Source organism: Hylaeus volcanicus, chromosome 3 (assembly GCF_026283585.1).
Source record: "Hylaeus volcanicus isolate JK05 chromosome 3, UHH_iyHylVolc1.0_haploid, whole genome shotgun sequence".
Taxonomy (NCBI): domain Eukaryota; kingdom Metazoa; phylum Arthropoda; class Insecta; order Hymenoptera; family Colletidae; genus Hylaeus; species Hylaeus volcanicus.
The window spans coordinates 24559719-24582123 of NC_071978.1; the positions used below are offsets into that span (position 1 = coordinate 24559719).

At 42.3% G+C, this 22405-nt stretch overlaps 2 protein-coding genes across 40 annotated transcripts in view; both read right to left on the reverse strand.

The window, feature by feature from the left end:
* The window catches only part of LOC128874148 (twitchin), an 86572-nt gene that overhangs the window by 53394 nt on the left and 10773 nt on the right, over nucleotides 1–22405 (reverse strand). The window contains exons 4-37 of one of the 39 annotated variants that reach the window (XM_054118530.1): nucleotides 21333–21495; nucleotides 20971–21112; nucleotides 18524–18659; nucleotides 17908–18111; nucleotides 16913–17214; nucleotides 15687–15904; nucleotides 14822–15227; nucleotides 14387–14559; nucleotides 14128–14298; nucleotides 13962–14041; nucleotides 13709–13874; nucleotides 13328–13474; nucleotides 12370–12387; nucleotides 11650–11694; nucleotides 11536–11571; nucleotides 11402–11455; nucleotides 11260–11316; nucleotides 11008–11058; nucleotides 10815–10886; nucleotides 6787–6837; nucleotides 6637–6675; nucleotides 6484–6537; nucleotides 6320–6376; nucleotides 6149–6205; nucleotides 5944–6000; nucleotides 5783–5839; nucleotides 5621–5677; nucleotides 5479–5538; nucleotides 4963–5007; nucleotides 4822–4863; nucleotides 4516–4671; nucleotides 2599–2784; nucleotides 2177–2191; nucleotides 256–435 (exon numbers count right to left, since the gene is read on the reverse strand). In XM_054118530.1, the coding sequence (XP_053974505.1) occupies nucleotides 256–435; nucleotides 2177–2191; nucleotides 2599–2784; nucleotides 4516–4671; nucleotides 4822–4863; nucleotides 4963–5007; nucleotides 5479–5538; nucleotides 5621–5677; nucleotides 5783–5839; nucleotides 5944–6000; nucleotides 6149–6205; nucleotides 6320–6376; nucleotides 6484–6537; nucleotides 6637–6675; nucleotides 6787–6837; nucleotides 10815–10886; nucleotides 11008–11058; nucleotides 11260–11316; nucleotides 11402–11455; nucleotides 11536–11571; nucleotides 11650–11694; nucleotides 12370–12387; nucleotides 13328–13474; nucleotides 13709–13874; nucleotides 13962–14041; nucleotides 14128–14298; nucleotides 14387–14559; nucleotides 14822–15227; nucleotides 15687–15904; nucleotides 16913–17214; nucleotides 17908–18111; nucleotides 18524–18659; nucleotides 20971–21112; nucleotides 21333–21495 (3754 nt within the window). The remainder of the gene's footprint in view (nucleotides 1–255; nucleotides 436–2176; nucleotides 2192–2598; nucleotides 2785–4515; nucleotides 4672–4821; nucleotides 4864–4962; nucleotides 5008–5478; nucleotides 5539–5620; nucleotides 5678–5782; nucleotides 5840–5943; nucleotides 6001–6148; nucleotides 6206–6319; nucleotides 6377–6483; nucleotides 6538–6636; nucleotides 6676–6786; nucleotides 6838–10814; nucleotides 10887–11007; nucleotides 11059–11259; nucleotides 11317–11401; nucleotides 11456–11535; nucleotides 11572–11649; nucleotides 11695–12369; nucleotides 12388–13327; nucleotides 13475–13708; nucleotides 13875–13961; nucleotides 14042–14127; nucleotides 14299–14386; nucleotides 14560–14821; nucleotides 15228–15686; nucleotides 15905–16912; nucleotides 17215–17907; nucleotides 18112–18523; nucleotides 18660–20970; nucleotides 21113–21332; nucleotides 21496–22405) is intronic. The other 38 variants (XM_054118531.1, XM_054118535.1, XM_054118533.1 and 35 more) reach the window with 38 other exon arrangements.
* Nucleotides 6787–10808, reverse strand: LOC128874154 (titin homolog). Its single transcript, XM_054118585.1, has 19 exons — nucleotides 10339–10808; nucleotides 10176–10232; nucleotides 9787–9990; nucleotides 9603–9659; nucleotides 9460–9516; nucleotides 9290–9346; nucleotides 9147–9203; nucleotides 9012–9059; nucleotides 8878–8934; nucleotides 8734–8799; nucleotides 8574–8651; nucleotides 8423–8485; nucleotides 8271–8327; nucleotides 8134–8187; nucleotides 8007–8060; nucleotides 7678–7776; nucleotides 7558–7611; nucleotides 7395–7448; nucleotides 6787–7297 (listed from the first exon to the last, which is right to left on the reverse strand). The coding sequence occupies exons 3-19, from the start codon at nucleotides 9826–9828 to the stop codon at nucleotides 6980–6982; spliced, it is 1272 nt and encodes a 423-aa protein (XP_053974560.1). The 5' UTR covers nucleotides 9829–9990; nucleotides 10176–10232; nucleotides 10339–10808; the 3' UTR covers nucleotides 6787–6979.

Genomic DNA, 22405 nt, shown 5'->3' on the forward strand with positions numbered 1-22405 from the left:
AGCAAATCGTCCGACTTCTCGAGACCACGCGGATGCAACGATATCCACTTAATAATTCTTTTCAATTTTCCATACGCGATCAGAGACACGCGAATAGAAATCGCGATTCTCACGAGCGAAGGGGGCACGGTCCTGGCTCCGGCCAGGATTATCGCGTGATTATCATCGTGAGGGATATCGTTGCACCGTTCCAGTCGATTGCCAGAAAAGTAGTCGATATACCTTCGAGTCGCGGAAAGATATCTCGTAACATACCTCGTCACTGATGATCAGACTGGGTCTGCGACCCAATTCTTCGGGTGGTATCAATGAACCACGTCGACTGCTGGTACCGCTACCAGGTATCAGAGAACCCTTTCTGCTTCCAGCCGGGGTCGCGTCCTTGATAACTTCGATCTTCGGTGTCTCGGGCGCTTTGATCTCTGGCACTTTCGGCTACGGTCACAGGAAAACCAACGATCAGTTTCGCTCGCGAATCGGTAAGCGCCGGGACAAGCGACAGCTGAAGCAATCGTGCATTTATCCATCGCTCCGGCAGGTGCAATCGACCGTCGCCGATATGGATGCCAAGTGATTTAATAGCGATTCGAGCGATTAATATTAGAACTCGATATTCGATACTCGCGAAGGCATTCGTTTGCGAGCACTCATAATCGCGGTCGTAGACGATGCCTGGTATTTAATATATTCTAAATATGTAAATAGAGAAAACAAAGATACCGTGTATCTCATTTATTGATACTTGCGAAGGTTTTGTTAGCATTCGCGAGCAGTCATAATCGTGGCCGTGGACGATTATTGGGATTTCATATATTATAAATATGTAAATAGAGTAAGCAAAGATACCGTGTATCTCATTTATTGATACTTGCGAAGGCATTCGATACATTCGCGAGCATTCATAATTGCGGTCGTAGATGATGCTTGGTATTTAATATATTATAAATATGTAAACCGAGTAAGCAAAGATACCATGTATTTCATTTACTATGTACTTGCTAATCCCCACGACTTCATAAAAAAAAAAAAAAAAAAAATTCTAAAAGTGTTTCGTTCGATACCTATGCAAGATAGCGTACAGCTAAAGCACGAACGTCTTCGAAAACATCGATTAAACCACTTGCCCTCATCTGCGCAACAAATAAATAAAATCGCAAAAAAAACAATCGAGTGCAACCTGACGGGGCGCGGCGGATATCGAGTTTACCAAGTGAATCGAGAATCGCTAAGGCGTTTCGCGGTCGACGGCGACGGTGTAACGCGATCACGATCGTTCGGAGATCAAGACTGAATCGAAACTGATCCTCTCGGATCGCTCGGGAAATCGAAGGGAGACGAAAGGGAGGTCCGGGACGCAATAAGACCGAAAATAGCGATCGACATTTTCTCCATCCTCGTTTTCCACGTCGAAAAATCGAGGGGATCCGAAGGGGGGTGATATACGAGCAGCTATTTGCCAAGACAGTTTCCCCCCTCTAGGATGCAAAACGAGCGGAGGAGTCGCGTCACGGCGAAGGCACACGGGGACATTCATCGTTTGCCAAAGCCGCGGCTCGAACTCGTCCGATTATTAGGCTCCCTCTCGTTCTACGATCGTGTCGCGTTAATTGCGGTTAGCCGCGTATCGAACGGCGGCCGCCGAGGGTATTTGCGTCGCGCGCGCGATAATCTTCGATCGAGAACAGAAATTACGGACCCCAGGACCGTTGCCAGTCCGGCTGCAAGGATTTTTCGTGTCACCGGCACCGCGACGGCCCTCGCCAGCCTGATGATCGCAATTTTTGATTCATGCGCCGAAGAGGAACCCGAGGACGCGGGAAATATGTTGCTCGCGGAACGGATAGAACGATGCCGCGTCGATGTTGGCAGTGCTCGGATGGAACATTATCGCGTTGAAGATTAACCCTTTGCGCTACGAGGTCAGCCACGACGATAAAACGAACGAGTGAAGCGCGATCTCATTAAAAATATGATTTAAACGACTGGTAAACAGGTCGAACTAAGAATCGCAGCGCAAGGGGTTGATCGTCGTTCTGCAATCAATTTCAAGGGGCCTCGATCGAACCGCTTTTGGCCGGGGGATTGCAAAATTCTCGCATTTTCTTGGATACAGCGCGAGCAGCAGCTTGGCAAAATGGTTTTCTCATTTTCGTATTAATAACGAACGATTACTCACCTTAGACTCGAATTTCTGCTCGTCCGCGTGAAAAAAAGAAGAACATCGTTAGTTACTGCGACACTCGGGCATACGAGATTACGTATTTCGAAACGATAGTATCGTTATCGATTGGGTGACAAACGCTTGGACAGATTCGTGTGTTTCTTTGAAACTGATTAACCCTTTGCACTCGAGAGGTGACTCTCAGTCACCATTAGGTTTTACGCAGCAAATCTACAATACCTAATGTGTCTTTAGGTTTAATTTCTTTGGAGCTCGAACCTTTGGTGACCTTATTCTCAAATCTAGATAGCTTGGAATTCATGGCAATAGAAACATTTCGAGTTGCTGGCAGATACCAGAAAAAAGGGGCTCGAGTGCAAAGGGTTAATTTCGTTCTTAATTTTAAAGGTGACGCCGAATGTTAATTGGTTCCTTACCTGAGTAGTGGGTCTGTCGAGCTTGGTTTTGTCACGAGCCACGCGATCGCCGAAGTCGAATTCCTGGGGCTTCTCCAGTACCGGCCTCTCGTAGTCTGGGATCTCTGGTAGCTCGTAGTTGCTCTCCTTTGCTGTCTTGGCCGTCTTCATCTTCTTAACCTCGACCTTCTCGGCCTTCTCGGTTTTCTACGCGTCATCGGATATCAATTAATTCCCGCGCGTAACTTAGACGACACTCTTGTATTTCTGAGCGTTAAAGTTCAAGCCGTTCGCAAAAACAAGTCGTAGATGGAGTAACATTGACGATAGTAAAGAAGAGAGTAAATTTGACGAAAGCGGGTCACATCGTATTATGGTCATTTCGTCGTCGCAAAGTGGACGATCTCCGTTCGAGATCACTTTGATCGCTGTAAATGTTTTTAATTAGTCGAGGCTGATCCCAAGTCTCGTGAAGTATCGGTGGCTACCGATAATCAGTCCTGTTATCGCATGAACGTACTATTGTTTGTTTTTTTTTTTCAATGATTAGGCGTGGAAGGAAGGAAACGACTTGTGAAAAATAGTAGAGATACGATAGCATCGTTGTTATCGATCACATCGAACAGAGACACCGAGTATAAGCGTAGAGAGTGGTCCGAGGGAAGTCTGGCAAAGGAAAATTCAGAAAGGGTCCAGCAGGATAAGGATAGGCAATCGGTTTCCCACCTTAATTTTCATTGCTATTATACGCCGTGCAATGCTTTTGACCTAAAACATCATTCCACAAACCCTTGAATTCTGGAAAAACGAAAATATTCGTATTTATAAACTACATCTCACTATATTTTTTCAGAGTATTTATTTAATTATTAAGGGTAGAAAATAAATAATTTATGTTTTGCGGGTGGTAATTGCAAACAACCCTGTGAGTTTCACATGTAAAAATTTCGGAACGGTCGAAGTTCTGGAACACGGTTAAATAATTAAAAAGAAACCGAAATCCCATGCGTTACGACTCGTGCAATGGGCTGAAGGAGAATGAGACAATGTATGTCAGACACACTACGCGATCGTTACAGCTATGCATATGCGCGGCACGTAATAGCAATGAAAATTGGGGTGGGGGCCAATTGCCAATCCTTATCCTGCTGGATTCTTTGAAAACTTGGTAGAAATCTAGTTTCTGATATCCTAGAATACAGTAAGAAAACTATTTGCTCGCTGTATCGTGGAATATCAAGCTCGTTTTTTCAGATTTTCCACTTTCTTTGAATTTTCCAATTGTCTTCCCCTACGAGTAGCAGAAAGTGAAAAGGAAGGCTAGAACGAACAAGAAAAGATTGTAGATAGAAACTTTTGAAAGAGTCTTTGTTTGTCAGCACAGAGAACGAGAGAGGAAGCGGAAGATGATAGATATTGAGAGAAAGTGTGTTCGTAGAAAATTAAGAGAAAGATTGTAGATAGAAACTTTCGAAGGAGTTTTTGTTTATCAGCACAGAGAACGAGAGAGGAAGCGGAAGATAGTAGATATTGAGAGAAAGTGTGTTTGTAGAAGATTAAGAGAAAAATTATATATAGAAACTCTCGAAGGAGTTTTTGTTTGTCAGCACAGAGAACGAGAGAGGATGCGGAAGATGATAGATATTGAGAGAAAGTGTGTTTGTAGAAGATTAAGAGAAAAATTATATATAGAAACTCTCGAAGGAGTTTTTGTTTGTCAGCACAGAGAACGAGAGAGGAAGCGGAAGATAGTAGATATTGAGAGAAAGTGTGTGTTCGTAGAAGATTAGGAGAAAGGTAAATTGTTCGTAATCACACGAAGAGTAGAAATAATCGTACATCGAGAATAGACGAAGAAGAGTGGGTGTGTGTACATATTCAACACATAGATGCACAGAGATAGAGGATAATTATACTGATTCCCTTTCGCAGGGATACCTTTAGCTCAATAGTGCCATTTTCAGCCTGCTGGGGCTGTTTAGGCCCCTTGGAAACCGGTTTAAGTTGAATACCCTGAAAGCTGTCGGTTTTAAGTTCGTGTTTCGGTGGTTTACGCAGCCTTGACTTCTCCTCGCCCGCGGTGATTGTCTGTGGCTGCGTTTAATATCATTGCTTATTTGAGGGAATCGTTTATGGTGCGGTACTAATTCCAATTTACGCGCGTTATTTTATGAATTAATTATTTTATCAAATAAAAACAAATCGTTGACGTGTTCGTATACGAACACAGAGAGAAATACTCACTTTGAGCTCTACTTTATTGAGAGTCTTCTTTTCCTCCTCGGGCTATAATTTAAACAAATAATCGGGAGTTAAGAATATACAGTTAAAGAATATACAGTACGCTCGCACGAAGGCAATATATGTTCTAATCGCAGTAATTACCTTGGCTACAGGTTTCAGACTGAATTTCCTGGGTTGTTCCTCTGCCTGTGAACAAACGAAGAAAAATGTTAAAAGATGTAACACGAAAATATTTAAACACTCAAACTTGACGCTGTAATTAAATGATTTGTTATATTTTATGTTACGATGATACGAGCTTAGCTCTTGCTGAAAGAAAACATTTGTTACGTTCATTGTTACGATGATACAGGCATAATTTCTGCTGGAAAAAAAATAATACACATAAATTTGCATCTTCCATGATTCGTGCTGTGGTTTACGCGATGACAAGATTATGTGAAACGGTATTAGATGATGCGTACGTTCGTACAAATTATTATTATTATGATTCGAATGATGGAACGTGATCGTATACGAAGTAAAATAGAACGCTTCGAGAGGCAGGTGATGATTATTAAAATCTTTTACTATTAAGAATTATTATTTATCCTTGCAGATAGTTAGATGTGTGGTGTGTGTTACATGTAAATTTGCCAAACGAGAGATTGCATGTACCTTCGCCTGTTCGGGTTTACCAAGTAGTGTGGTTTTGGGTTTTGTGGCGGGTTCTTCCTTCTAAAAAAACAGGGGTCTCGTCACGAGTCGTGTTTACGTTTGTAAAGTGCTTTGTAAAAAAATTATATCACGTGTCGTATACCTTTGCCGCCTCGGGTTTACCAAGGGTGGCCTTTGGTTTTATAGCGGGTTCTTCCTTCTATAAAACAAAAAAGGATTTTGTGACGAGTCGCGGTTTAGGTTTGTAAAGTCTACGTGAAAAAATCATGTAACGTTTTGTGTAAAAAATCATGTCGTAGTGTACCTTCGCCTCCTCGGGTTTACCAAGGGTGGTTTTCGGTTTTATAGCGGGTTCTTCCTTCTATAAAACAAAAAAGGATTTTGTGACGAGTCGCGGTTTAGGTTTGTAAAGTCTATGTAAAAAAATCATGTAACGTTTGTGTAAAAAATCATGTCGCAGTGTACCTTCGCCTCCTCGGGTTTACCAAGGGTGGTCTTTGGTTTTGTGACGGGTTCTTCCTTCTAAAAAAAAAGGATCGTTGTGACGAGTTGTATACACACGTGTACGTGAAATATTTCGCGTTAAAAAAAAGAGTTTTGTCTAGTAAAAAATGTCTTTGATCGTAGTACAATTTATGTGTAAAAGAACCAAGTGTAACGTGTTGTGTACCTTTGCTTCCTCGGGTTTCCCAAGGGTGGTCTTTGGTTTTGTGACGGGTTCTTCCTTCTAAAAAAAGGGGATTTTGTGACGAGTCGCGTTGCGTGTGTAAAAAAAAAGGATGTACTTCAAAAAAATCTTGCTTGTAAAAAAAAAGAACAAGCTCAACAAAGTTTCGTATACCTTTGCCTCTTGGGGTTTGCCGAGGGTGGTCTTGGGTTTCGTGGCGGGTTCCTCTTTCTAAAAATCAACAGTCTCGTGTATCGTAATTGTCGGTAGCGGGTTATTGGAAACTATACAAAAAGGCTATGAATATTCTGTTGTGAAATGGTGTGTGTTTTGTGTACCTTAGCCTCCTCGGGTTTACCGGGAGTGGGTTGTGGTTTCGCGGGTTCCGGTTTCTAGAAAATAATTCCTCGACGTAAGTTATTCGTAAGTTTTGTAACAAAATTATCGATCGGCGTAAAATGTCGAATGTATAGCGTGTATGTTTCATGTACCTTGGTATCTTCTACCTTCTGTGTGGGTTTAGGTGCCTCCTACAATTAATTTACCGTGTAAAATGAAAGTATTCTAACGCATTAATTTTAGTGTATCGAGTTCATTTATAGAAATGCACGTGTGAGAATTACGCGATATCGCTTGGGTACCTTTGTTTCCTCTTTTCCAACGGTCTTGGTTTTAACGCTGACTTCCTGCTTCTAGAAAAAAAACATGGAAACGATAAAATGTACTCGCGTTCCACTCCCAGCTTTACGTTAGTGCAACAAATGGATACGATTAATCACAGACACAGCAATCGCATTTTATTTACAGTTTCCTCGCGCTAGAAAGCGAAGAATTCTAACAAACGTATGTTTGTACTGCTCGAATACGATATTTGCGTGTCATGTGTACTCGTTGCCTCGAGAGGAATATCGTGTATACCTTAGTGTCGTTGGAAACAGTGTCCTGGTTAGAGGCTAACGTAGGCTCGTGGTCCTGGATAATATTCGCACGAATGAGTAACATGTATAGCATATAAAAAATAAAACAGAAACGAACGGAAGTAGTGTAAAAAGCTCGTGAGACGTTACTAAGTATCGTGTTCTCTATTCCCTGTACCTTAGATCCCTCCGTCGATTTTGTCGATGATCTACGTCTCGTCGTCGGTTCTTTCTTCTAAAGTTGCAAATGGAAAAAAAAGAGTTTTTGTAAAATACACCCCTGGCACGTCGCAAAGACGTAAATAATCGAGAAAGGCTGAGCAAAACTGTACCTTGCCCACATCGTCAATTTTGCGAGAGGTAAGTTTCGGTTTAGACGCCTCTTTCTAAAACGATCAAAGTAACGACAATTTTTATTAAAGTGTGACACGTTTAAGTGTTATGTGTTCGTGCAACGTGTAAGTACACGTGAAATTCCACGAGTGGCGGGTGTACCTTGTCCGTGTCGGATTTTCTACGAGTCGTTTTTAATTTCGGTTTAACCACCTCCTAAAAAATTACATTTCTCGGTTTAGTATTTGCGGTATGAACATTGGAACACGTTTGTTTCTCTACCTCTACTTTGTTGGTCGAATTAACTAGCGGCGATTCTGTTTTAGATTTCGGAGAATCAGTTTTGTCGCTCGAGTTGTTCATGTTTGGCTTCCAAGTATCCTAAAATGTTTGTGATATGAACAAAAAAAAAAAAAAAAATTAATACAAAAATACCTGATACGTGCCTTGGATATCTGTACATCGAAGAGAAACTGTATCGACTCCAAAATCTGGGAATTTTATAGTTTTACGTTAATTAAGTGACTGCGTACTTATCTTAAATTTCCAAACTTTGGGATCGATACAGTCTCCGAAGTACGGACGCATCTAAGTTTATCGCGCGTGTGTACCTCAGGTTCTTTGCGTAGCGTTTGCGATAATTCTACGGCATTCTTTTCCGGTACCTAAAATAGTTAAATGTTCAAAACATTGCGTTCGAGAAGATTCGAAAGTTCGGTTCGAAATGTATCGCGTTACCTCCTTCCAAATAGATTTAATTTCGCGATCCCGTGGCCTATCCGACCAGATATCCTAAAAAAAAAATAAAAACGTTTACCCGATTATGTTTGTTATTCCGCGTAAGTCTACGACAGAGTGCAGTGTGCGTCATATACCTCAACATCGTTATCTATTTTCTGCTCGAGTGGTTCGCGCTTGAGCTTCGGAATCTCCTGAAAATGTAAAGCATTAAAAAAAAAAAAGAAAAAAATAAGTAAAAAGAAAGAAGCGCGTTTAACGTTTCAGTGTGCGTAGTTTATAAGCCTACCTCGTCCTTACTAATACGAATAGATCTAATTTCGTAATCCTGCGGCCTATCTGCCCAGATATCCTAAAATGTTCTCACAGTTAAGACCCGTACGAAATTTATTTGACACAATAATAGGAAGATTTAAATGTTTAATGCGACGATGTGCTACCTCGATCTCGTCGTCTACTTCGTTCGCGGATGTTGAGTGTTGGTTTGTGAGTGTTGGTTTAGGCGCGTGTGCTGTCTCCTGAAATGATGCCCCGTTTGAAAAACGTTGTTATCAAAAATTAAATTTCTCGTTTAACGTTTCAATAAAATATCTCGTTTACGTTTTGGGCCTCGGGCTTTCTAGTTGGAGAAATTTTGTCGTCCCTCGGTTTGGCAGCCAAAGTGTGCTAAAATTTAGGACGCAGTTCGGTGTAAATTTTGACAAAAGTATCGTGGAACTGTATTCGAAAATTGTAAAAGTGTACCTCCACGTCTGCGCTTGATTTACGTGAGCCTGACCTAAGCGTGAGTTTCGCGTTATCCTGAAACGTAAATGCGTGTGACAAATCATTGTTTACGGTACGTCAGCGTGTATTTGTTACTAAAAAAAATTAACTACCTCTTCGTCACGGGGTTTGTTCGACTTTACAACAGGTTTTAACGCATCCTAAAACATGTCAAGCGATTAAAAAAAAGTGCTCCGCTTCATCGCGTCTATCGATCATTATTAAATCACGTGCAATCAATTTTGTACCTTAACTTTTTGTATGGATTCTACTTCGCGATCCTTTGACCTATTTGCCCAAATGTCCTAAAATTTTGTTTGTCCTTTAATATCGAATTTTAGCGTGACACCGTGCGTTCAAAAAATAATACAAAAATAAAATAATTAGCTACCTCGATCTCATTGCGTGATTTATCGATAATTGACTTAGAAATGGGCTTTAACGATTCCTAAAATATGTTATGGCGATTAAAAACATGCCCCACCATGTATAAGTATTGCATGCAAATGAATATTTGTTGTACTGTGTAACGTGCAATATATATGTATCAGTTCTTTGTACCTTGACTTTTTTTATACATTCAAGTTCGCGTTCCTTCGGTTTATCTGCCCAAATATCCTAAAATTATTTCACTCTTCAATATCGACATCTCGAGTGACGTCGAGCGTTAGAAAAATAATTGAAAAGAAAAAAGGATTAGCTACCTCGATATCATCGCTTGGTTTCTTACTATGCAGTTTCCCATTAGGTTGCGACGCTACCTAAAATACCTCGCGTGATTAAAAACATATCCTACTTCGCTACGTGTAATTTTCGTTAATTTCTTTTCTGCTGTATCACAGACGAGTTATTAACATCATTTGTAAACATCATTTGTAAATTCAGTACCTCTTTCAATCTAACGGGTTTTATCTCTGGCTCTCTTGGCATCGACGCCCAAATATCCTACAAGTATCAATCACTGTGAGTATAAATCTCTATATTTGCGCCATTAGCGATAATATTAGGTCGGGTTTCTTTCAACGAATCGTTTACCTCGATTTCATCGTCTGGCTCGGACGTGTCTTGCCTAACGTTCTCGTTGCTCGAAGTCTACAATAATATTAACGGTGTGAAAACGTATTTTAATCATCGATATGTTTAAAACGAAATTTAACAGAACCCTTTTCCCACGACTTCCCTTAACTTGACATAAATCCTGTCGATACTTAAGTTTGTAAAAAAAAAGGTCTCTTTATACGGGACACCGTGTATAATTTTGGTAGCGTTTTATCTACCTTGATCTTGTGCGACGATCTTCGTCTAAACGTGTGATACGTGGAATACAGTTCATCCTGAAAGGATGCGATATGTTTTATTTCTTTTTTTATTTTTTTTTTTTTATTTTTAACGAGTAACGTAAATTGTTTGCAACGACTGCATATAGCGTGTTTCGTGTACCTTTGTGTCTTGCGCGGGTGTAATAGCGAAGCCAGCCGGGAACTTTATAACCGCCTAAAAATGTAACATAATAAAAAAGAAAGAAATCGTTTGGTTCTTTCCTCGAAAAATGATATTCCTCTGTGCCCTACTGTTCCTTTGATCTTCGCGATACTATTCGTACTTTCGACTCTTCGATTGCACTTTTACACTCATACAAAAGACAAAAACAAGTGTTTAGTACTACATACTACCAGCCTTCTATGTTATTTTCTAGAAGGTCGAACGCAACACATTGTACTTACTTTTTCGGTATGAAAATAATTGTAAATTTTTCATTTCGCAACCAAAGAACTACTGTTAGCACACGTATTACTGACGACTCGACCGTCTTAATTACGAGGCGTCGGAATAATCAAATTTACGAGGACGATACGAGGAAGCTCGACAAAAACAATTATAAAGAGTTCAATACGAATCAAAGTGTGCCTTCTTACCTTCTCGGCTGTCACCTTCTTCTTCTCGACGATCGAAGATCGCCGACTTTCCGACTTCACTTCCTCCTCGGTCTGTATTCAGGTAAACAAACAATTACTGTATTAATGCAACATCAGCGGTTGGAGCATTGTAAACGTTTCGTTTGCGCCAATTCTGTATTACTTTATGTTCGATCAGCGAGTGTTCGTGTACCTTTTGTATCGAAACGCGTCGTGGTGTAGTGTAGCCATCTTCGCTTATCATCTACGTGTATTAAAAAAAGAGACGAATGAACATTTGGATTCTTGGAGAGTCAAGCGTCTTAGAGCTAATTTGTGAAGTCTTCAACTACATTTTTATCAAACCTAGAAGGACTCCTTTTTTATATTATTTACACATTTCGAAGTCAAATTCAGAAGAAGTCGTCCTACGTTTGAAAGAAGTAAACGTGGAACTTGTCTTAACCTTTTCCTCGGTTGACACCAGAGAACTCCTTCGGCTTTCCGTTCGCAGTTCCTCGACCTAAACATTAAGTAAAAATACCAAATCAGTATCACGTGTTTTTTTTTCAGCAATTTACAAAGGATTCTCGTGACGGGAAACTTACTCTGCTGATAGACTGCTTGCGAGACACGGTCTTCTCCGCTTTTAACGAAGCCTCCTGAAATGAAACGACAGAGATCGTACCGATGCATAAGTAAATATTTAAACGAATATAGTTTGAGTGAAAGTTTGCCTTACCTCTTTCTTTTCTTCCTTCTTCTGCACCACCTTTTTCTGCAAACATAAATTTCATTTGCATATTTTAGTTACTCGGAACGCATGTTTCGAATTTGTGAAAACGCAAACGATTACCTTTTCTGCTTCCTTCTTTTCCTCGATCTTCTCTTCTGGTTTTTTCTATATTTAAGCAGAAGTACAACGATATTAATATCTTAGGTTCGTCCATTAATCGTACTTCTTACCTTCGCTTGCATCGTGTAAACATTTAAGCCACGTCTAACGCGACATTACAAATAAACTAATACACACGCAAATATTCTTATAGACACCAAGGACGAAAACAGAATAGCTCATACGAAGCACACAGGCAATATAGAGAAAATAGAGGAAAATAGAGGAAGTTTTTAAGGAAAGATTTATAGCCCAGCTTCTAAGGAAAGGACAGTGAGAATTCTCTAAAAGCGAATATTATGTTGCGTGTTGATAAAGTAGCAATGAGTGTAATGTTTGAAAGCTGAAAAGGAAAGAGAGCGATAAGAATGCCTAGACGCAAACCATGATGCAAATAAAAATCGCTGAAATCAAAAGCACGATTCGTTAGTAAGAGCTGCGCGTTAGTAAAGCTGAAAAAGAGAGAAGAGTTCGTTTAGCAAAAGCCGAGAATAGCGTTTCGCATACCAGCCACGCATTATCCCACCGCACTGTAACCGCGTTAAATAAATCTGTCGAAGGACAGTAAGGCGTTCGCATAAAGCTCATATCTATTAATTGTTCGCAATGCAGTCGAAAGACCGCTCTAATAACTCGAGCGCATACCACGCCAAATCTGAGTGTTCGATACCAGTCACTCACCTGAATAACTTCCAATTTCTGAAACAGAAAAGCGAACGTAAATTAATATCAGATATCGTTCGTTGCCAGGAAATGGAATAAATAATTGCTTTGCGTCGTTAACACAGACAAGCACACAAAGTCTAAACGAAGAAAGGGACATCGCAAGGGAACACGAAAAGGGTACACGAAGTGACGATTCTTTCCAAATCTATACAGTGTAAAGTGAATCTCTTCTCGATCGTTATGGAAAAATAATCTTTAACGAGATAACTCGTTTTCGAAAATAAAAACAACAAAAAAATGTTTCGTACCTTCTTGCGGCCAGGTTTGTCGATACCGTTCTGTTTGTTGTCGGGTATGTCCTTGAAAATAATGAAAAAAAAAAACCTTGATAGATTACCGACGCTTACGAAAAATAATTGTCCATGGAAAAAGAAAGTATAGAAAAAGATCGACAGGCATCTCCGAAGAGAGTTGAAAAGAAGACGAAAAATGTCGAGAGAAAAATATGATCGAGAATATACGTGTTCGTGTAAATATGTGATGCGTGTGTACGTGTACCTCTATTTGTGAAATTGTTTCCGAGTCTGGTTCTTCGATAATCGGCTCCGCGACGCTGGTTTCGATTACACTCACCACATCCTCCTCCTCTTCTTCCTCTTCGACGACGCTCTCATCGTATTCGTCGTCCTCGTCGTCGCTCCAGACAGAGCTAATTACCTTTTGTATCGCAATATCGAAATGCATTTCAAGAGAGCCGAATTATCAGTAACCGAAACCGAAAGTTAATTTATTTTATAACAAAAAAAAATTGAACTTTCGTTCGTGTGATCTTGTTTCGAGTGTAGATGTAAGGGATGATTGCAACAAATTGTTAGTCAAGGGATAATTTAAACACTAGGGAGAGTGGCCGCAACGAGTAAGTAGAATAAGCCTTTCGATAGCAGACTTTGGGCGATGATGACGGTAGTCTTACCTTCTCCTCTTTCTTTTCTTCCTTCTTTTCTTCCTTCTTTTCTACCTTCTTTTCTTCTTTCTTTTCCTCTTTCTTTTCCTCCTTCTTTTCTACCTTCTTTTCTTCCTTCTTTTCTTCCTTCTTTTCCTCCTCTTCTTCCTCCTTCTTCTACAATACGCACAAGGAATTGCATGCAACATTCAAGGAAGACAACCGTTCGTGGCAAACATGAATTTCGTTTAACAGTCGAGGTTTTAATTCACGAAATGACATATCAACAATATTTTAGAGGGAGGGGGTCGATTCTTTAAAGTTTCAACACGGAATAGTTCGTAACGTTGAAGGGCATAACATGAAGAGTGATATCAAATTTCGTATTCAAAAGTTCCTCGAATTTCTTACCTTGACCACTATACGAGCGGACGATTCGTCTTGACCGAACTCATTGCTGACGACAACCTTGTAGGTTCCAGAGAACGAGGTGGTAGCGGATGTGATGATGAACTTCATGTCCGTACCGTTGAAGGATATCATGATGTCCTTGTTGGACTTGATTACCGTCGAGTCTCTGCGGAAATAAAAGGATTGATCGGTTTAAACAAAAGCAGGGTAAAGCGCAGCAGCGTTGACGACACGCATCGATCGATCGACTCACTTGTACCACTGGATGGTCACTTTGCGATCCTGCTTCGCGAGGCTAGCGACGAGTTCGATCGTTTTGCCTTCCTCGATCGTCTAAAACCCCGTGAATATATCGCTTTGAGATAGGTTTACAAGTTCCGAGGATTATTTGCGAAATTACGTTAGATCGAACAACTCACCACAGACTTCAGACCGGACGCGATCTTCGGCTTATCGCCTTCCTCCATGATATCCGTAACCTCCACCACCTGGGAGGTCGCTTCTCCTTTCTCGTTGCGAGCTACCAACTTGTAGATACCCTTGTCGGTCGCCGACACTTGCTCGATCTCTAATTTCACCGCGAATTCTCCCTAAAAAAAGAATCAAATTTCGAATGTTTCCTTTCGGAGATTTTACTAAGAAAAATTTTTTTAAATCGCAAAACGTGTTGTCACGGACCTCTTTCACTTGTTCCACGTGCACCTTGTGCCTGGTATCCTGCTTGACGGCTTGCGTTTCTTTGAACCAAGTACAATCCGGTGTGAACTTGGAGAGCACGTGACACTCGACTACGACCGTTCTCTTCTTCACGATCTTCACGACCTTTGGCTTCTCCTTGATTACAGGTATAACTGAAATCGTAGATCAGAGATACGTGAATCAACGGCCAAAGTACTTATACATACTTCGATATGTTTTAAATAAACCCTGTGAAAAGAAATCCTATTCTTTTTGCGATACTCTCAAAATTAATTATCAAAGTTAAGCCTTTATTTCAGCCTCTAGAGTTACCCCTTAATAAACGTTAAGAGTCAATTGTTCGTTTTATAAACCCTGCCTTAACAATATTTTGAAAACATATTATCGATACTCTCGATTTAATAATCGACTCACTTTCAACGTTGAGCGTGAGGTTGGCGTTCAGTTCGCCGAGGTCGTTCTTGATGTTGCACTTGTACAAGCCGGAATCCTCCGGACTGGGATCGTTCAATGTCAATTTAATGTAATAAATATCGTCCTTCTCTTGAATAATACTGATCGAGATTTTCGAAGACTCCTTCACCACCTGGCCGGCGTGGGTCCACACGATCTCCGGCTTCGGGTTCGCTTTTACTTTGCAGTCCATTATCACCAGTTTGCCCTGATTCTGGGACTGTATGCGTGGCTTCTCGACGAAGGTCGGACCGTCGCCTTCCGGTTCCGGTTCGGCCTCTATGTTCAGGTTCAGATTGGCGTTGCTTTCGCCGTATTCGTTCTTCACGTGGCACCTGTAAGTGCCGCCGTCAGGCGCCGAAGGATCCTGCAACGTTTTAATCAACGATTATTATCTTCACCAATGCAGAACCGGAGTTGTTGATACAAGTACTACATGACATCAAACAACGAATGTTACAACAGGACTAGGAAAGAAACTCCTCCTGTCTCGCATTCTCTCTGTAAGAGCTTCATACTCTGAATATATTCACAACTAAAGTATAAATAAATAATCAGGTGGACTTGAATAGGTGGCGTGGAAGAGTGAATGTAATATGCGAGCGAGAGGAATATAAAAACGTGATTTGTGTTAGAAGTAAGGTACAGGATAAGTGGTGTGGGTGTTTGTACGTAGGAGAAAAGTGTTAAGAGTAAGAGGAGTTGAGGGAGGGGGGCCGGGATAAAGGATAAGAGTGGTACAGGGGAGAAGTTTGAATAAATAATCAGCTCTGAAGACGAACGAAGAGTTGTTTCATTCCTACTCCTGTAATTTGCGAACGCGTACCTTGATTTCCATAATTAATTCGTAAACGTCCTCCTCGACGGTCTTCGTCTTGATAGAGATCTTGGAAGACTCCTTGACGACGTTGGTCCCGCGGAACCACGTGACCTCCGGCTTCGGGTTCGCCTTGCATTTGCACTTCATCGTGATCAAGGTACCGGTTTCGTTCGGAATGATACGCGGTTTCTCGACGAACGTCGGCGCGAAACCAGGTCCTTCTTCTGCATCTTGGGAAGATCCACGATTAGGCACGATCGCGAGTCACAAGCGTCGACTTCCGGCGGCAGCCGCGTTTTCGGCCGGAGACGATCTCCCCGGGATCGCGATTCTCTCGTCGTTACTCGCGAGAATCGCGATCGGTCCGCCGTGAAAGGGTTCGCTCGGGTTCCTTTCGCGATTAGTGAACAATCTCGACGATGTTAGTTTACTGCACTGTTCTCGATCCCCGTTTGAATTACCTCCTGGCTTTGCTTCTCGGGACTCAGACAGGGATCCAGAAGTTAGCAAGCAACGAGAGAAGGACTCCACGATTAGTTAGCGACAGCGCAACGTACTTACCTTCTCTCGGAAACGACGGCACGGTAAGAACCTATCGCGAACATTTTTACGCGACGCGAGCAGCGAAACGTTCGCGCAGAGAAACGATCTTGCTCTGGCGGAACGACTTTCGAACGATTCCGATAGAGGAAAAAACGTGCTAGGAGATAGAACGATAGGGTGCAGTGGGGGGACCTTCTCGTTGGTCTCTCTGGCGATTCTCAAAAAACAAAATGTTTCGAAAAATTGCTCCGCTCGAAGGGAGCGAAAGATTCATCGTCGAATCGATCGTTTCGTTTCAAAAGGATTCTTTTGAAATTGATATACGACACGGTCCATGAAAAATCGACCCTTTCGCCTACGATTTACTGTAGGTTCGTGCGTGGCATAATCGTCTGTGAAATTCTTTGCGCCTTTTCATACGACGTGGACGTATCCGACTCGAATTCTCTACCACGAGTCCTCGCGCGTTGTTACATGTTAAAGGGTTTAGTCGTCAGGGTTGAAAAGTACAGTGCTTAACAAAAGTGTAAGTTTAAAGTAACCTACATCGTATTCCAATTTTACAAAGAAACCTTTAACGTGGATAACGGAGAACGATCGATTCGAAGGCGGAATCAACGAAAAATAAGAAAGACGGAGGGGGAGGAACCAACGAGAACTGCTTCTGTCTTGCATCGAGAAGGACTTGCCTTGGAAGTTGAGGGAGATGTTGGCGTTACTCTCGCCGAAGTTGTTAAACGCGTTGCATCGATAATTTCCACCGTCGGCCTTGGTAGGATTCGAGATCTCGAGCGTGAGCAAATAAGTGTCCTTGCCGGTCGCCTTGCGTGACATCTTGACGCGTTTGCTGTCGGCGATCGGTTTCTGGCCTTGGTACCAGGTTATGTCCGGCACCGGGTGCGCTTCCAGGATACACTCCATAATCAAGATGTCGCCTTCCTGTCGGATTGTCGGTTTCTTCGGAAAACGCGGCGGCTTACCGTCGGGTATTCTGCGTGAATCGATACGTCAGACACGGATCGTCATATCGGGGAACGGATCTGACGCTGGAGATCCTCGTTCGATCGTAAGTACCACGTTCGCCGCGTCGCTACGACGTTTCGGAATCTGCGGAACTCTAGTTTGCGAATCGAGGATGATCGAGATAGTGTTAAAGGCTCGAAAGGTCGACAGCCTTCGAAATATCAAAGGAAACTCGACCTCGTTAACCCTTTCGATTCCAGTGGCACATTTCCTAGTGAATATAGCTGGTTGCTATTGGCCAAATTACGGTTGAGACTCACAGAAACTGTTAAAAAAAAAAATGGACTTCATTTATCCTGAAGAAAATTGTCCCTCGTCATCTGGCTGCTATCTTTGATTTAAACTAAATGAATTCAATGTAATTTTTGTTCAAGAAATATATGACTCATACCGCCTTCATAATTATGGATGGAGTGTCAAGGATTGATACGCTCAATTTCTAAAACAGAAACGAACAAACTTTAAATAGAAAACAGCCGAGTCGAAAGGATTGAGAACGACTCGATCGAGCCTTTGTTAATTTTCTATCCTGGATTACAAACGTCCATCCGAATGTAAATAAAATGCTCGATCGAGGAAAGAAACTCCTCTTCAATAATCGCAGATCCCCGAAAGTCGAGCGACGCGACGAGCACCCGACTCAAACGCCGCCGATGCATACTTTAGTTTGTCACCCCCTTCGAAGTTTAGGTTAATCGTCGCCACTCCCTGGCCGTGCTTGTTCTTCGCGACGGCTCTGTACTCGCCGGCGTCGCCTTTCGCCACGTTGTCGATCTTTAATCTCGCTAGGTGGTAGAGCTTCTGATCGAGTTCCAGCGACATGCTGAATCTTCCTCCTTCTTTCACCTCTTCGGTACCGTGATACCTAGTTTCGTGCGCATCAAAACGTGCTGCATACTCAATGCCTTTCAAACAGTAACGCGATATGTGGCGCGCGACGTTTCGTCGAGGAAAGATAGTCTACGAAGATACTCTACGTTTTATATTTCATTTCTTTTTTTTTTTTATTCTTATTCACTTTGGATAGCCGAGGACACTTGTAAGAGAAGGTCTTGCGCCGTCTCTCTTCGATGCTAGAGCGTTTCTCGCTGGGCGATTATCGGCGATCGTTACCCGGCGAGATCGCGTTAAAATCGAAGAGGGGTAGGGCTGGATCCTTCTCTTCTCTGAGCATGCGTGTCGAGGTAACTACGGGGGGGGGGGGGGCGGTAAACAAAATAAAAAAAGATAATAAAAAACATCCGCGTCTTGGCGTGCACGGGAACACGAAATCTTACCACTTGACACTCGGTTTCGGATCGCCGGCTAAGCGGCATTCGAAGGTGATGGTGTTACCGTCGTCGGATTGCCTTATTACCGGTCGTTCGGTGAAGGTCGGTTTAATACCGTCGTCGGGTACGGGCGCCTCGTCGCCTACGTTGACACAAACGAATCTACGTGTCGAGATCCTTTTTCAACAACATCTTTTTCTTACGCTTAATCCCTTCGCACCCTTTATCGTGGTCTCGTTTAACGCGCGATCGACGTCGACTTCGATCGTCGAACGACATTCTTCAACCTGGTTGCGGAAGGTTTAAGCCCTTCGATCCAAGGTCAGAGCTACGTATCGATTCGATAGTTACGCTGCACCCTCGTCGTCGCTGCTTTACTCGCGCGAGTAAAGATCAACGTTGACCAAAGTTTCTGTAATCCCTTACGTAGCTGCGTACCGACTGGTCCGCGATCTTAATTACCGATCGCAATTATCGCTCGAAAAGTACGACTCGGAGTCGCGCAAATCGGTGGACGTCCGCCCTTGCCAGGCCGACATCTCGTAACTTAGGTTGCTTTCATCGAACATTGTTTTATTCGTTCACTAGGTACGCGTCGCCTTCGTCCTTTCTCCTCTCTATCGCGGATCGTGGCGGAATGTATCTCGTAAAACGTTTAACGATGGCACCCGAACGCTGTGCGACACGAGTCGACTTCGTACGTACGAGTAACGAGAGACTTCGACGCTCGAGAGACGCGGCTTCGTCTCGTTTCCAATTTCGAGCCATTCGAGCCCGGTGTATTAATTTCGTGTTTAGTTATTTAAATATTCTACGACAAAGAGCAACTCGCGTACATATACCACTCCACGAAAACCCTCAATAAAACGCACAAGTTGGTTAAACACATTAACCCTCGGACGGCTGAGGACGGACCTCGTGGACTTCTCCCATAGAAAAGTCTGTGTAAGGCTATTTCAAGCTATTCGATGCCCTTTGATCCCTTTGTACCACGACCTTTGTTCTTTCGAACAAGTCCGATAGTATTGCAGTAAAAATTCCTGAGAAACGCTCCTGCTTTATCGAATAATTCCTCCTTTCTCATGACCCACTGGATACTGTCATAAAATATGAGTCGCTCCGTACCAGGTCAGTGTAAAGAGCGATTTAGATCCGTCGTCCGTCCAACAAAGCCAACCTCAGCCGTTGCGAGGGTTAAGCAACGAGTAATCAAAGTAGTCTACTGTTTGTTCGGTTACGAGATCCAGTCTCATTTAGTAAAGTAAAAAATTAATCGCTACCTTTCAAAACACATCTAAACGTGTGGGTGAGCATGTGAACACAAGTGCGTGTGCGCGATTGTGCATTTTTCTTTTTATTACTGACTCTCGATTATTATGGCCGCGGTGACGGACACTGCGTCGATGATCCACACGGCAAAACATGGCTCGCGCGAATGAAAATATAAAAAAATGTACGTGATTACCAGCAACCTAACGAAGCGTCAGCACGGGACCGATCTGCATTCCGCGGAACGATCGAATTTTCTCGAGACGGAATTCCGGATCGTTCGAATAGAAAATATATGGGTTCTTTCGAACAGTTATAGAGACGACATTTTCATTTGTATTCGAAACGATTCGTTTTGTCTTCGCAATTTCTGCCTCGAGATTCGACATGCCGATTCCGTGAACGGGGAAGATCGGTACACGCGGAATGTCGATCGTAATTAATACGCGATTCAAGCAGCATTTCGTTACAGACGTTAATCAGACTCTGATACTGCAGTCTACGCTCTCTCGCGAACGGTCCTCTGGTTCCTTTCATATTTTTATTTTCTTTTTTAGTCGAACAAAGTTCAACCGGGCTGTATATCGTCGCTCCGTCGAGCTGACAATCGATACGTGCTCATTGCTCGACCGAGATAAACCATTAAAAAATAAACATCAGTCGTACGGATGGAAACAGAGTGCGGAGAAAGAAAGTAATAAACAAAAAGAGAATCATAGAGAAAGGCTGGAGAGAAAACGGAAAAAATAAATAATAAAACAGCGTGACAGTTCGAAATGGACGAGACATGAAGAGATACGAGGATAGACATTAACAGCGAGACTAATAGACGTTGAGTTTGTAGATAGGATCATCGATATACATCCCGAATGAGTAGAGGCGAATGAGAAAAATGAAAAAGATGGAAACCGAGTGATCAGTTTACATTTGCTTCGTACAGTTGCAAAATAAAGTTCATTTATATGAAAAGTTTCGAGGAGAATGCGTCGAGTCGTGCTTGTCGATAGTAGGTATAGACGCGTGTTTAAAGAATAAAACATATACAGGCGCGCATCGAAGAAATCGTTGAAACGCTGTTATGATATAAGAAAATTAAGCGTGAGCAAACAAATGTAAACTGTATCATCGGCGATCAAGTACACAGGTAGCGAGAGATTTCAATGACGGTTCGACGTGATACTTACTGTCGAAGTTCAAGGAAATGGTGGCGTTAGACTCGCCGAGCTCGTTCTTCGCTGTGACCTTGTATTTACCAGCATCCTCGACGGTCACATTTTTTATTTCCAGCGTAGCGAAGTACGAGTGGCCATCTTTATCGACGGTTAGCTAGAATTTTGTTGCAATTCGGATATGAGATATAAATCGGTAATGATAGAAAGTTTTTCTGTTCTAAGTTTTTCTAATTCCAAAGAAAACTTCCCGCGACGAACGCTGAATGAATTCAGCGGCGTTAGGGAGCGTCTAAATTTAAAGGAAACGGATGACTCGACAAATCCGTAATAGAGCGGGACGGAACAACGACTGTAATCGATACGAGTTGGCTAACCTTATGCCTCGGTGAGTCTTTGACCATATTTCCATCGTGAAACCACGTAACTTTTGGCGTGGGATCGGCTGTGATGCGACATTCGAAAAGTAGTCGTTTACCATCGTCTTCTTGTCTGATAGCAGGCTTTTTCGCAAAAGTTGGCGCGATGCCGTCGATTTGTCTGCAAAACGCGCGTCGAAGTACGCATACATAAAATGTTCGAGAACGTTAAGGTTGAGTACAAGATATCACACGGCATAACCATCGGTAATTCGGAGTTAAACGGCGTTACGTTTGCCGCACAGGGGCTAGACAATCTTGCAGCGTTAGTGGATACCGGCCGCCTGGCCAGTGGAATAGGTCGGTTATAGATCAGACGCGGCGAGACTTTTAAGAGATCGCGTAACTCTAGATCAGAGTCGGGCATCATCGTAATCATTATTACGATTACGATTGTAGTCAACTGTTTTCGAACTGTGATTACGATTACGATTGTAATAAAATATTTCAGAGTTGCGATTACGATTGCGATTGCAATTCGTACTCGCAAATTTGTCTGCGATTACGATCGTATTTTCAGGTGTTTTCAGACATAGACATTTTTTGCCTCAAACCCAACTTTAGCTTCGTATTCCTCGCTCAAAAAAACTTAGAAAACCAGGCTTTCGTCAAAATCAAAAATTTTTAAATGTTGCCCTATCTAAGTCCTGCCTTATTTTCATCAATTATTTTAACTGAAATATTTTAATTTTCAATTTTGACGAAATCACGGTTTTCTAGGTTTTTTGAGGGTGAGGAACACGAATCCGAAGTCGGTTTTTAGGTACAAAATGTCTATGTCTGAGAACACCTGAAGATACGATCGTAATCCCAACTCTGAAACATTTGATTTTAATCGTAATCGTAATTATGATTACGATTATGCCCAACACTGGTCTAGGTAACGTGCACGGTGATCAAGAGTCGGCCAACAAACGTCTTGTGCGCAAGGATGTTTCTTGTCGTGTTTTAGTTACGATTGTCGTAACGCATCAACGATCTGTCTGCGTGATACAAGAGCGAGACAAAGTTTGGCAAAGGCCGGGAAACCA

Coding starts and splice junctions, on each gene's coding strand:
- LOC128874154 (XM_054118585.1), bottom strand. CDS start 9,828: ATGCCAAGAGAGCCAGAGATAAAACCCGTTAGATTGAAAGAG. Junction 9,204..9,289: donor AATCACGCAATGAGATCGAG/GTAGCTAATTAT, acceptor ACAAAATTTTAG/GACATTTGGGCAAATAGGTC. Junction 7,298..7,394: donor AAATTGACGATGTGGGCAAG/GTACAGTTTTGC, acceptor TTGCAACTTTAG/AAGAAAGAACCGACGACGAG.